Source organism: Etheostoma spectabile, chromosome 6 (assembly GCF_008692095.1).
Source record: "Etheostoma spectabile isolate EspeVRDwgs_2016 chromosome 6, UIUC_Espe_1.0, whole genome shotgun sequence".
Classification (NCBI taxonomy): Eukaryota; Metazoa; Chordata; class Actinopteri; order Perciformes; family Percidae; genus Etheostoma; species Etheostoma spectabile.
In genome coordinates, this window is record NC_045738.1 from 30,692,128 (window position 1) to 30,705,949 (window position 13,822).

At 39.5% G+C, this 13,822-nt stretch overlaps 1 protein-coding gene and 1 long non-coding RNA gene across 4 annotated transcripts in view; both read right to left on the reverse strand.

Annotated features, from left to right (window-relative positions):
• grik2 (glutamate receptor, ionotropic, kainate 2) overlaps nucleotides 1-13,822 on the reverse strand; it is a 337,350-nt gene that overhangs the window by 14,355 nt on the left and 309,173 nt on the right. Inside the window, exons 16-17 of one of the 3 annotated variants that reach the window (XM_032517644.1) lie at nucleotides 9,463-9,713; nucleotides 9,152-9,179 (exon numbers count right to left, since the gene is read on the reverse strand). In XM_032517644.1, the coding sequence (XP_032373535.1) occupies nucleotides 9,152-9,179; nucleotides 9,463-9,713 (279 nt within the window). Of the gene's footprint in view, nucleotides 1-8,558; nucleotides 9,180-9,462; nucleotides 9,714-13,822 lie in introns of those variants that run through there. The other 2 variants (XM_032517646.1, XM_032517645.1) reach the window with 2 other exon arrangements.
• The window catches only part of LOC116690584 (uncharacterized), a 10,505-nt gene continuing 10,016 nt past the window's right edge, over nucleotides 13,334-13,822 (reverse strand). The window contains exon 3 of the long non-coding RNA XR_004332300.1: nucleotides 13,334-13,446. This is a non-coding gene — a long non-coding RNA (uncharacterized LOC116690584). The remainder of the gene's footprint in view (nucleotides 13,447-13,822) is intronic.

Here is a 13,822-nt window from a genome sequence, read left to right on the forward strand (position 1 = left end):
GGGGGGCACTCCTTTTGTGAATTTTCCCCTGAGCGTAATGTTGCCTTTTGTGCTTGTCCTTGGACTCCCGAGAATATAAGTTTAAACTAAGAACTAAGCGTACCTTATATTAACAAAGGCAAATTATTTAAGTGACGCCCAGGCAGACACCTTTATTTTTAAAGTGTGTCTTGGAGTTTTGTAAAGCTGCACTTTCTGTCAGGAGTTTCATCATTCTGCAGAATATTTCTGTCTACTAAAAACCCATCTCCTGCAATTTTGCTACTTGCTGAGAAACATGGCAAATATTTTATTATCAATCTACACCTGGAATCCTGGCCAAATATTGCTTAGAGAGACAGATTTGGGTTTTTGGAATGGAGATCTTTTTTTTTTTCACTTTTGATGAGTGCTAACATTTTTTGTCTTTGTAATAAGCTAAACAGTTCCCAGAGCTACTTCTGCAGTGGGTACACAGCAATAAAAAGGATCTATCTTCTGTAAGTAAACAAGCATAATTCCAAAACGTTTGGAGAGCTCTTTTAAAGTGAACAAGTCGCCATGTAGCAGTGATGACAGAAGGTATTGAAATGATGTGAAGGGAACCCACGTGAGACAAGGTCTCATAGTCTCGATGGATGAATCACAATGACGAGCCTACAGAGGTCTATCGTCTGTAAAGTAATCAAATGTTTATTAATACTTTTTATTAAAATGCTTAACAAGTGTATACTTTCTCCTAACAATGCTCTTATCTTGTGGCATTACAATCTGTTTAGTAAATGCAGTAATCTCAAAAACACATATTTATGGCATTAACATGTCTATTAAACCTTTAGAAAAACTATTAGCCGTTCCTCTAGAGGGTGTATGGCTCATCCGTTTATATAAATGACTAGCTGCTATTTTTCCTTTCTAATGTTAAAGAAGTAATTATAAAATGCAAATTGCAGGGTGTGCACTGTCAAGCATGTGAAACACAACAAAGAGATGCTTAGCACCACATTTTTCAACTTGACACTTTCAGCATCATGGTGAGAAAACAACCCCGTATTGTAAAAGTAGGTGGTATTCAATTATATTAGAAGCCTGGAGCAATGAAACTAAATATATGGTTGATGTTCACAGATTAGCCTGATACTAATTGCTGGATTGGGATGCACAAGCTACACTTCATAGTGGATCTCGATTTATTTAAACCAATATTTGGACTACGTTTGTATTGGCCCTTTTCTAATATGTCTTTAGACACCTTTATGATTAAACAGAACTCTACAAAAAACAGTCTACAAAGGGTGGAATTTTTTCTTTCTTTTTTTGCAAATTATGCTGTTATGATGTTTTTTAATTTCTGATTTTTATATATATATATATATATATATAAAATATAAATTAGGGCTGTCGATTGGTTACAATATTTACTCGCGATGAATAGTATGATTGTCTATAGTTGACTCGCGATTGCTCACAAATTAATCAGGCATTTTGTATCTGTTTTAAATGTACTTTAAAGGGAATTTTTTCAAGTTTTTAATGGTAATGCTAAGTGGTATATGAGACTCGATGTACTCCGGTGGTCACTCAATTCACAACGAAAGTACCTGCAAATAACTTCAGCCTTGTGGAGAGAACATCTGGAAGGGCTTTGAAACTGAACTTGCCATCCCATTTCTGCTCAAGGGTTTGAGCTGCATTTTAATGATAAATAATGATAATTAATTGGAAAAATGTAAGTAGAAAAGCAAGTAAGTAAGAAAGTGTGGCTCTTAAAAGAGCCTTTATATTGTGATTGAGGATCAGGTTTAACCTCCGAAGCCATACAGGGTGCGGCCCTGCCTCTTCAGAGAGTACACCTCATAGATGGTGGTCACCATCTTCCTCATGGCGTGTTGGTGAGGGCATCCCGGATCACGTTCTCCAGGAACACCTTCAGCACACTGTGGGTCTCCTTGTAGATCAGACAGGAGATGTGCTTCACTCCACCGTGGCGAGCCTGACGGCGGCTGGCTGGAAGCCCTGGATGTTATCTCAGGGCACCTTACGCTTTCGGCTGGCCATCCATAATGCATGGAAGTACAACATTAACGCTGCACCGCTTCCTGATTCCCCAAAACTGCGGTACGGCCCGGTGCCCAAATAATAGAACATGTGTGCGTTAATCGCGTCAAAAATATGAGTGGTGTTAAAACGTTATTATCGCTTTAATTTTGACAGCCCTGTTATAAATGAATTTCAATAGATTCCCTTCTGCTAAAAAGGTTTGGTTTATCTTAAAGGAACACTTTCATTTTCTACTTTTATTTTATGACTAAGTACTAGTGGTCAAATGTTTTTTCAAGTGTACTAGGCTTATTTCCAGAACTCATACATGTTTTTCCTATGGTCTGAGACAGTCCAAAAATATTAGTGAACATGAAAAGGTCCCTCACATATCCAAACACTGGAGTGCTAAAATTCCACTTTTGGGATATCATCAAGTATAGTCTGGGACTGCTCCATAGACAATGCATTGGGAAAGATGTTATAGATGACACAGAGTGCCCCCAGAGGAATGTTTTGAGTGTATGGATACATTTTCTGTTCCAGACATGAGAACACTACAATGCAATAAAGCTCATCTGGATATAAAAAGTAACATTTCTGGGGGTCCACAAAATGAGTCTCCCATTCATTGGCTATGGAGCGGCTCCAGACTTTATACTTAATGACATCACAAGTTTAAGACTTCTCTGGTTTCTGGTTTTGAGAGATAGAATGGCGCATGTTCACAAATACTGATTGAACTTTCCTAGCCCATGAAAGTAAAATACTGGAATTCCTAATTTAGGTGCTTTCCCCCTTTAATAGCTACAACACTTTCTATTGTACGTATTCATCATTGTACCAACCTTTGGTAACCTAGGTTGCGTACAAAATTCCCAAGCACTAAACCACCAATACAACTAATGCAAACACAAACAACATGGCTGGTTAGTACTGAGCGTTTGCCTAACTGAAGTTTTCAATTTTTATATGGCCAGCATGGCAACAATATTTGTTAGCTGTTGTTATGCTGTAGTTGCAAAAGGTGGCTATAGCATTGCTTCTGATAATGAATGCTCACATTGATTGGGCACCAATTGTAATCGGCCAAAGGTTTTGATAATGAGAATTGTGTTTACATTGGGCAATTCTGGTGGAATTAACCCCTGTGCCAACATTCAGTGTCAATGCAGGAAGCAGTGTGCCCTTTATGTAGCTAAACACACAATATAAATATGGACATGGGGTGGTGGACACCGAATTCTTGTCCTGTTACAATCCAACAAAATATTATACTATAAATATGTCTTACCACAGAGACATATTGTACGTAAAGTCAAAAGGACCCTCCAAAATGCAGATTTCAGTGGATGTGAAATGTAAACCAGTCCTCAAGTCCTATTGTGTTTGCCTACTAAGGTCACCATTGACAGCCAAATCAGCCTGTCTTAAAGCTGGGCTTAAGCTGGATTCTTGAGGGTACAACCTTGAGAACAGAAGCTGCAATGCATCATATGCCCTGTGGGCTAGGTAGGCTCTATGAGCAGAAAACAGCAAGCTGTGTTATTGACTACATCAAAGTGAAAGTGATTGTGGACTACATAGACCAGTCTGAAATTAAGAAATCAGATATTAAGCTTACTTCAAATAGCTGATAAAGCATTTCAAACTACTTAAGTTTACTGGGTTTCAGTGGAGAGCTTTGGAGCTCCATGATGGTCTAAATCAGGGGTGTCAAACGTATGGCCCATGGGCCAGAACCGGCCCATTGATCCAACCAGGCCCACAAGATGACTTTGCAAAGTGTGGAAATGGCAGAGCAGTAATCAATTCTAATTTCCATATTCACCACTTTAATCTCAGAGTTATTTTTACTTTAATCTTAGAAATTCTGAGTTTTTTCTCGGAATATTACCCCTCTCTCCCGGGTCCGGCCTTAAAATGCTGTCATGGCAAAAGCAACTTGCATTTGCCAACATCAAGCTGAAATCTTTGGCAGAGAACGTTTCAGATCTTTGTGGAGTGGTTTACCGGTCTGGCCCAATTGAGAGGAAATTAGGGGTATGTGGCTCTTGAACTAAAATTATTAAAATTGACACCCCTGATTTAAATACTGTTTCAGAAGCGCTTTCAGTCAAAAAATAAGTTAATGAATATCAGCACATACTAGCTATAAACAGCTTCTAAACAGCCTTCAAAACCAGTATTAGTCAAATCCTATTTTATTCTAGTCTAGTGATCATATTTTCTCTACGCACATACTAAGTGAATCACTGTGTGTAATCCCAAGCAAACGAGTGACAGTGTGTCAATCATTGCACACTCCCATCCAGGGCATGTCTACATAGCAGAGTGCATAACATGCGGCAATAGTGGCATTTGTGCATTAAAAAGTGTGCAGGAAATTTGCTGTCAATATGAGGTTTAAAACAAGGTGGTATTTTGTCATTTTAAACCTTGGGTATCAGCATGTCAGACTCTGTTCTTTTCTGTTTTGCCTGCAAGGTGCCTGTTGGGACTATTCATTCTGTCTGTTCTTATTTACTTTGTTACAATCATATCCTAACAAGGTAACTGTTCCAAATAGATGCATAACCTTGTTTAGGAATTAATGTTGTTTGAGCAGTGTTGTTGTGAAGCTCACACTCACACTGTGTACATTTGTATCTTACTGTATGTGCTCCACTATAACCTGTTACTCATTACATTGATGGATATACAAACCTACTATTAAGGCTGGGGGAAATGCAGCATGAATGTCTTATCTGAATTCTAAATGTGTGACAAACTGAACTTTCTGAAAAAAGCACACTGAATTCAGATGTCTAAAGTGATTACTTTTTGGACAATTCAAATTATATCTGAATGTAAAAAGTGCAGTACTTATGAGAATAATAATACATCATCCCAGTAATAATTTTGATTTGGAATACTTTTTGCTAACATGATGGCCTGCACCAACCTGAGAAAATACTACATATCAAGTTGGTTTCAGAAGTCACTCATATTTGCTATTTATGGTGTTTTTAATGAATAATGGGGACTACAATATCAATCTAATATACTACACTAATGTAATGTAAACCAGGCAATAAGGCTACAACGGGTACTGTAATGTACACCTGGAGTACCATATAACGTTCAGCTGGGTTACTAGGGGTTTATTCCCTCTGACAAAGAGGGAGCAGCACCTTATATACCACTGGATGCCTCATTGCCAGGGGTATATTATGTGGGTACCATGTACACAAAAATTACTTTAGGCCAGTGGTTCCAAAAGTGGAGTATGGGGATCCCCATGGCTCCTTGAGGTAGTTTCAGGGGATACTTTATTTCACTACAATTCTATCCATAAGTAATGAGAGAATGTATGAATAGTTTGAGTATGGGTTTCATAAAATTTCTGTAATAAAACATCTAAAAGCAAAAATCCCTTCAGATGGGGGACTCTGGGACAAAATCTAATGAAATGGGAGTCTGTTTCTAATTGTCACTTTAGGGGTCTTTGAAATGGAGAACCACTGCTCCAGGCATTAAGGCTGCTAAGTGTACATAATGTACCCCAGGTAGCTTTATTGCCCACATTTTGCAAGATGCAACCCATGTGTCATGTACTCCAGCCAATAAGGGTACCAGTGGTACCGCTGTATATTATATGGTTCTCCAGGGGTGGCACCATATAATAAATGCCTTGGATAGAAGGGGTCTATAAACCCTGACAATAGGCAGCTCAGCACCTAATTACCTTATTGCCAGGTGTATATTATGTAGTTTATGCATACACATTTACTACCCAAGCCAATAATGTCAGATCTATCTATCATATAATCAAAAATATAATAAAACTAGAGGGAGACTTGGCATACAGCCCGATCCGGTTGGGGAGAGTTCTATCCCGACCAGGCTCCTCTCTTTACCCTGTCTCTCTTGGTTTTGCTGTAATAGTTTTAGACAGCTGGGGACTTCCTTTGACACACTGAGTTCCTCTCTCCTCTATCTTCTATCTTTTCATTTATGAGCATCCATGTCCCAGAAATGCTTGTTACTAACGTAGCTCTGGGGAGTCACTCCCCAGAGACCTTATTTTCTTTTTTCCCCAGCATGTTCCCTCGGATCAGGGAGGCTCCAAAATCATGGTAGCAGCTGTCGCCATGGTCCTGCTACACGTTCTGTGGTGCCATGTTCATCTGCTACACTCTGCGGTGCCCAGCTACATCCTGCTGTGCCTTGTAATGCCGCACAGTGCCCTGCTATGCCATGAACTACTACAAAGAACTGCTACAAACTACTATTTTTTCTATTTCTGTTATTCTGTTGCTTGCTCTGGAGGAAACTACTAGAACTGTTGGGTCCTTGTAAATTCTGGAGTGTGGTCTAGACCTACTCTATCTGTAAAGTGTCTCGAGATAACTCTTGTTATGAATTGATACTATAAATAAAATTGAATTGAATAAGGTTATTAGGGGTATATTATGTACCCTTGGAGCACCACATAATGTAGCCTTATTGCTTAGGGTACATTACCTCCATTAGTAAGGCTGAGCATCAACTAATTTACCCCACACAGCCTTATTGCAAGGGGCACATAATCTAATGTAATCTAAAGGCCCATCTACGGGGGGATGGGCATTGCAAATGATTTCAAACTATAAATGCTGTGGTGTGTGCTGTTGATCTATGCTACATACTTGTCCCTATACAATAGGACATTTAAAAAAGTCTTCCTGGCAGCCTTACTGCCAAGGGTATATGACCTGTCAGCAACATCCTACTTAAAAGTAGATATAATTATGAGAACTTTAACTGATATTGTGGGTGTCTGTGGGCAGCTTTGTAACGGTATTTTGGTTGTACTACATCAATCAGACATCTGGTTAGTTTGTTGACAAGCCTTGAGTTGGCCTGCTTCCTTTTTATCAAATTTCTATTTCAGCCTCTTCTCTTAATTCATTCTGAATGTAGTTGTGTAGTTAATTATGCATCATCTTTGTACCATTTATGCAATGTGATCATGCAAACAGTGACATCATGTGCATACCCCTTGTTGTTACTTCTACTAGTATCTTAGGTTTTCTTTCACCACTAACTCCAAAAGAATACCAATTGCACAGTAAAGTGACTTGTGTTGCAATTGAAATTTAGATTTTCTTTACATTTTAAAGCTTCCCCCCCCGACAACACTAACCATTAGCACAGATTAGCTTTTATGTGTTGAGGCAAATACAAATAGAAGCAGCAAAATGAAAGCTGCTTTAAACGAATTCTTCTTTCAAGTGATGTTTGCTTGTTTATGGTCACTTATTGACTGCAAGTCATGGGCCCACCTTAGCAGGTAAACATTACTGTGGTAAAGTAACATTAGTAACTCTGGTATTATGTAATATTTCTTTACCGCTGTGCTTTCAACCCATTGATTTACCGGCACAGCATTGGGATGTGTATGTGTGGTTACACTATATGTGTGTTTGTGTGTGTGTGTGTGTGTGCGTTTAAACGTGCATGTTAACATATTTGAGTGTTCTGAGTGTATTCACTTAAAAGAATAACACAACGGGCGTGTCTGACTCGGCAATACATGGTCACTGGGTGAAGCTACAACACTGTACAATCAATACAATCAAATGTTGAAGGAAGTTGTTACTGAACTCTTCCAGGATGAGTGCTGTCATTTCCTCCCATGACAGCCTATTACTTTTAAGGCAAAATAACACGGGCAGAGGACTGGGTTAAAGCGTCTCGGCTGTCTTTCATCACTTAAAGTATTAAAGTAATAATAAGTGCGCCCTCAAAGATTTTAGAACGTATTTTCAACTAGATGATGCCAACCTAATCAGTTGACAATTCTGACAGTGTGACCTTACTAGATATTAAAACGGCTTTCTAAAATGTTCTGAATTCATATTCATTAAGTTTTACAAAATGGTCTAAGTAGCATATACGGTGTGAATGACCATTGTTTCATTTATGTGCAGTATTAACACTGGTTTACCACATACTACACACTATACAATGTGTGTACATTAGGCATTACATTATGTTCAAATTGATAGTTCAAATATATCCCAATTTGCTATATATCTTCATAACAACTGCATTGAAATTAAAAAATACATCTGAATATTAAAACTAAAACATTTTTGACTGAGAAAAAAGGCAATTTTTTTCCATTTAAAGAATTATTTTCCTATTGTACAATTATGTACAATTTCTTCTTTTGTATTTTCTTTGCTGAAGAAACAAAGCTTTCTCCACCACCTACTCTGATAAATGTATATATAGTTTTTTTTTCTGTTAAGTCGACAGTTTGGGGCAACCCGCTTTTCACTGTCAGCTTTTGAGCTAACAATGGTGATAAAAAAAACTGTAAAACTGTAAGTGTCAAATATTTTTCTCTCTTATTCATTAGCTAGTCATAGGAAATAAATTAGCCAGTTAGTAACTGGCTCAAGATTTTGAACTGGACTAAGTGAAACTGAGCATTTATGACAGAATTGGGTCCATACTAAACCCAGGTTTATATATTCTTGGTGAGATTTCACTGTTTCATTATTTTTTTAATGTATTTACAGTTGCCCTAGCTATTTCTTTGATGGTGCAGGCCATTATATTGGCACTAATGCAGGCCATTATATCAGCACTAATTATATATATTGTATCCTACTCACTTTTCAGTGATAGCCGGGTAGTTCTAGTCAAACAACTCAATCTTGTGTTGTGTTACTGCACTGATTTAGAAAAGACTATTTATGAGCTAAATGCCACAAATAAAAACAGTGAGAATAGTAATAGAGAATAGAATAATTATTAGCAGAATGGAAATGGACAGCGGAAGTGGGGAGGTGTGTGTTAGTGATGGGGCTACTGATGACATGGCTCATGCAGCAGAGCAAACCTTTGCCATACATGTGCCTGTGATCCAACTGTATATTACTACCAGCACTCCAAATGTTTTATTAAACTGCTCTTAGTGTTCCCATTCCCTCAGGAGTGTCAGGAAAAAATCATAAAAACAGTTCAATAGTTTGGGGGGAAGTTTTAGATCATTTTAGATTACAATAGAAAAAAAAACATTTCTGGAGTTTTTCTTGAGGTCATTTGAGATGGTGGTTAAAGTCTAGCTTGGATCCATGGTGACAGCAGAATTCCTCACGTTTCTTATCTCGTTGTCGCCATTGGGCCTAAGTGAATAAATGCAAAGAAACCAACCCTTATCTTACTGCACATTATATAGCACTGCCATTATAGTGTGAGTTTCCGCAAATTGGCAAACAAATGATTTCCTTAAATTATAAATCAGAACACATATTTAGCATGTATTTTGTTTGATTTTGTTAGCATTTATAGATGTATTTTTGCCATGAGACTTCATTTCATAGCGTATGTGGTTATAGTAAGAAAGTCTGCTATCAATGTTGTAAATACAGTAACAAAGCAGAGATAAAAGTCAGAGGAAGTTCTTACCTTTTCAAGTTGTGCATTCTGTTTGGACTTGTAGAGGAACTCTCCCACGGCTACGAATATGGAGAGGACAAGTCCAGCGGCCAGGACAATGAAAATCCCTCCGATGTTCTGCACCCCGAGGGCGCTGGCCTCCTTACTTTCCTCCTCGGGACAGCCATTTCCTCTCCACCACTTCTCCTTCATCATGTGCAGCTTCCCTTCTTCCTGAAGCTGCAGGATGGCAATAGTGATCTTATCTCGGTATGGAGAGCCTAAGGACAAAAAAAACAAACAACCAACATGACTGAGTCAGTGCCTTTATCTTATTTGAGCATGGAGGACGCAGATTGACACCTTTTTCGAATATTGTCTTTGATGATCAGCCAAAGTTTAAGTATCAACCAAACAAGTGATGAGGGAAAAGTTGTGGTGTAGAGAACATACTTAACTTGTATAGAAAATACCAAATTAATGTGTGGTGAGTGTCTTGCATTGTACTGCTACTGTCCATCACCTAGGTGGGTGCTACAATTCACAAAACAATGTCTTTGATGCTCAAAACTTCAAAACAAAATATATATATATACACTACAGTACACCCACACAATACATTAGACTAAACCATGGCCTAAACCCAACTGTCACGTTCTTGTCCCGCGTGTCACGGAAACGTACATGTCAGTTAGACGTAGTACGTCTAGCGCTATATAAATACAGCACATTTACATTTACATTTACGTCCCGACCCAGAACGTTAAAAGTGAAGCGAATAGTCCGACCAAGCGCGGTTAGATCTGATACTAAAGGAGACTTTTAGCTACAATAACAACACCAAAGGCACATGGCCGAGCCTCCGAGAGAATGTGTTGAACACGTAGGGAAAAGGCTGAGGGATTTGGTTTGTTACCGGCTAGGCTAACCTGTTGTGGTGGTAGTTTTAACTAGTAGTGTGTGGTAGAGAGAGAGAGAGAGAGAGAGAGAGAGAGAGAGGGGTAAATGCAGACAGCTGTCGACTAACAGCAGAGAAGAAATTAGCAGTGGTAGTTTATGTTTCAGTTTTTCTTTAAATGAATGCTGCATGCTGCAGCTCCTCAAGAACCAAGTAAAGTTCCCGTGTCTTGCGTCTCAACAACAGAGCAAAGCAAAATGAACCGCGTTAGCATGGGGAGAGCAAGAAGCGGTTTGAAAAACTCATGTTTTTGTTCTTACTTTTCTACTCTTATGGATCAGATTTCTTGCTATTTTATTCCATTCTGTGGTCTTAAAGCCTCCTCTGTCTTACATCTGGAAAGCACTCTGGCTTCTTCATTTCTACTTTGCTGTGTATTTCAATCAAAACCCCATTATATTTCAATGAGCATTCGGTACATTCCAGTATATTTTATTGCACATGTTTAACAATGTAAAATATTAATGCTAATGTATAGCATTACCAGTTCATTGTCCCCACAAGTGCAACAACATTAAACTAATACACCTGAAATACATCTGTGCGGCTCATTCTACATCTATAACTGTCTAATTTAAACCAGTTGCCATGGTTAATCTGTGCTAATGTTTGCAATTGTTAATAAGTTATTGTACCCAAAGCGAGACTTGAAATCTTCCCTTCGGCCCATGTGGAATGTCTGCAGAGCGCCCAATGAACGCCCCACCTCCCTTCTCCCCTCAGGAAAGGCACTCCAGCACCTTCCCCTGCTCTGCTGATCAAAACCAGCCACATGTCAAGATCCCTGATTAAAACTGAAGGGTGAAGCCTTGTTAAAAAAAATCTCCCAAACGCCCACTACCAAATCTGTCTTCTGCAGCACAGCCAATACACTGCAATCAGGATGTTAATGCAGCTTGAATTATTTAAAAAAAAAAACTAATAACACCTATTATTGCAAACACTTAGAATGAACTCTCTAAGGAACACAGGGGGTGAAACATGTTTGGATGAGAAAATATTATCAATTGGCTAGCTCCAGTGGAGTAGCGATCTCTGTGATTAGTAGTTAGTATGCAGAGCCAGTTTGGAAACAGTGTTATGTAGTGGACCCAAAAGACCCTAAACAGTGACAATGATCAGCCCCTACTGAAGTGGAGCTTTGAGCCGAGGCCCTCAGCCTCGTGGTGGCGTGGCTGCAGTCACAAGGCTGTGTTCAAACTCTTTGACATCTCTTCTGTCCTTCATCTCTGCCCAAGGGTTTCTGCTATCTGACTATTTATTTCAGAACAAGCCAGCCAGCATGCTTCAAAAGCATCTATTACCATGGTGATGGTGAATGTGAATCGCACTCCGGTCCTAGTCATTCATTGTCATCTACAGTATATAGATCCTCTTCAGCTCCGGAGTTAAACACCAAGACAAGTGTGTCACAGAAATCAGTTGCTACGACAAAGAAACAAGCATTCCTAAAACTGGGCTGGCTGTGCCTGATCTAAACAAATGGAAAGACCTCAGTAATATCAAAAAACTACTATATATACATGAATAGGGAACATAATAATACTAATACTAATATAGAACGTGAACATCGTGTCAAACAGTTAAGACCTGTGCTGCACTGTGCAACGTTTTTGGCAAGTGTCATAAACCATCGACATGATCATGAAATGGGTCGGATGCCTACTGACCCACTGAGTTGAAAATAGATGGGTTTTATAATAGAGTTGTAAAATATACTGCACACCATCAGATCCTCTCCATTTTCATACAAAGATACCAGATGGCATTACGAAGCTGGCCTTGGCTGTAAAACCTTAATGCTCCATAAACACAACAGGCCTTTATACTCAGTTGCAAATAACCAAGCCTAAGTATGGCAGTAGCATATAATCGGTCCAATCCTTTGGTTCAGATCCGGAAACGTCAACAGCTATTCATGCTTCTTCAATAAGTCAATGCCCATCCTCTCTGGTTTTCTTCTCCTGAAACTCTGATACATGCCTTCGTCACATCCCAACTCCACTAAACCATTAGCACTCTTTATGGTACATCATCCCAAAGTCCTTAATGAACTTCAGTTCATCCAGAACTTTGCTGTTTGCCTGCTCACTCAGTCACACTCCTGGGACCACGTCGCTCCCTGTCCTAAAGAACCTCTGCTTACTCCCTGTCTCTCAACGAATTTAATTAAAAGTGCTTACGATAGTCTGACTTCCTTAGACCTTGGTGGTCAACTAAAGCCTGACATCAGGCATGTGGCTCACGCGCAGGATGTCAGTCCCCTTCCGCTCTATGTGTGTTGCTGTTCTCAACATCCCTTCCAAAGGATTTTGAGAACGGTGAGAAAAACAACAAACTTCAACTACACACCGAAAATGGCAAGTTTAAAAGAAAATTTTGATTGTGCAATAAGACCGCCTGCTTGGTTTATTTGGCGAATGATTGTGAAGATTTACACCGCATATGTGTACAGCATTTACTGTGGAGCGCTGACACACTGGTAGGAGCAAATTATGTTTAATCGTGTATCCAGACAATTTATACAGCTCACTTTACTGTACAGTTAAATTCATTTAAACTTTGATGTGGCGTTTTCTTCTGCGGTGTACAAACTGCTGTTCTGCGGGTGCGTCGCTGCATCCATGGCTTAGCTTCGCCGAAGATGCAAACAACCCAGAGCGTTCTTTTTTCTTCTATTGCAGATTGTATTTGTGGTTTAGCCAGACTACTCCACAGCGCTGTGGAGATTACACCTGGGATGAGTGGGCCTTGTCTATCGCTAGTGCGCTCTCCCCAACACACATCTGTGACTATACCAATCCAAGATGTTAGTCAAAACCCATCTTAATGTTTCATTTAATATTGTGTGCTACCTCCTGCCTTTATTTCTGCAGGATCTTTTTTTATTGAACAAGTATTACATTCCTGAGAGTAAAAAAAATTACTTAGAAAAAGCAGCACAGGGGTGTTGCCCCATGTTGGCTGGGTCCTGCAGTGGCGCAGGGTTCCAATCTGACCTGCTGCCCTTTGCTACGTGTCATCCCTCATCTCTCTGCCCCTTTCCAGTCTATGCACTCACTGCAATCACTTTAATAAATACAAATAAAGGCAACAAGATTTACACTTCCTATGTTTCATATTGACATACATATCAATGACTTGTATCCAATCGTATACCTAGATTGTGCTGAATGGTCATACCGATTCATGGCATAGAGACAGTGGACAGGCATGAAAGGGGAAGAGAGATGGGGGATGACACATAGCAAATGGCAACAGGCCGGATTCCAACCCGGGGCGAGTGCTCTTACTGGGTGAACTAGAGGCCGCCCCTGTCTTTGCTATTTGAAGGCCGAGTTGTTAATGTCCTGTCCCGCACCCACGATGTTTAAATAACAAATGCACCAGCGGCCATGCGGCCATGGGCGTGCTGGTCTTACAGGGAGGTGT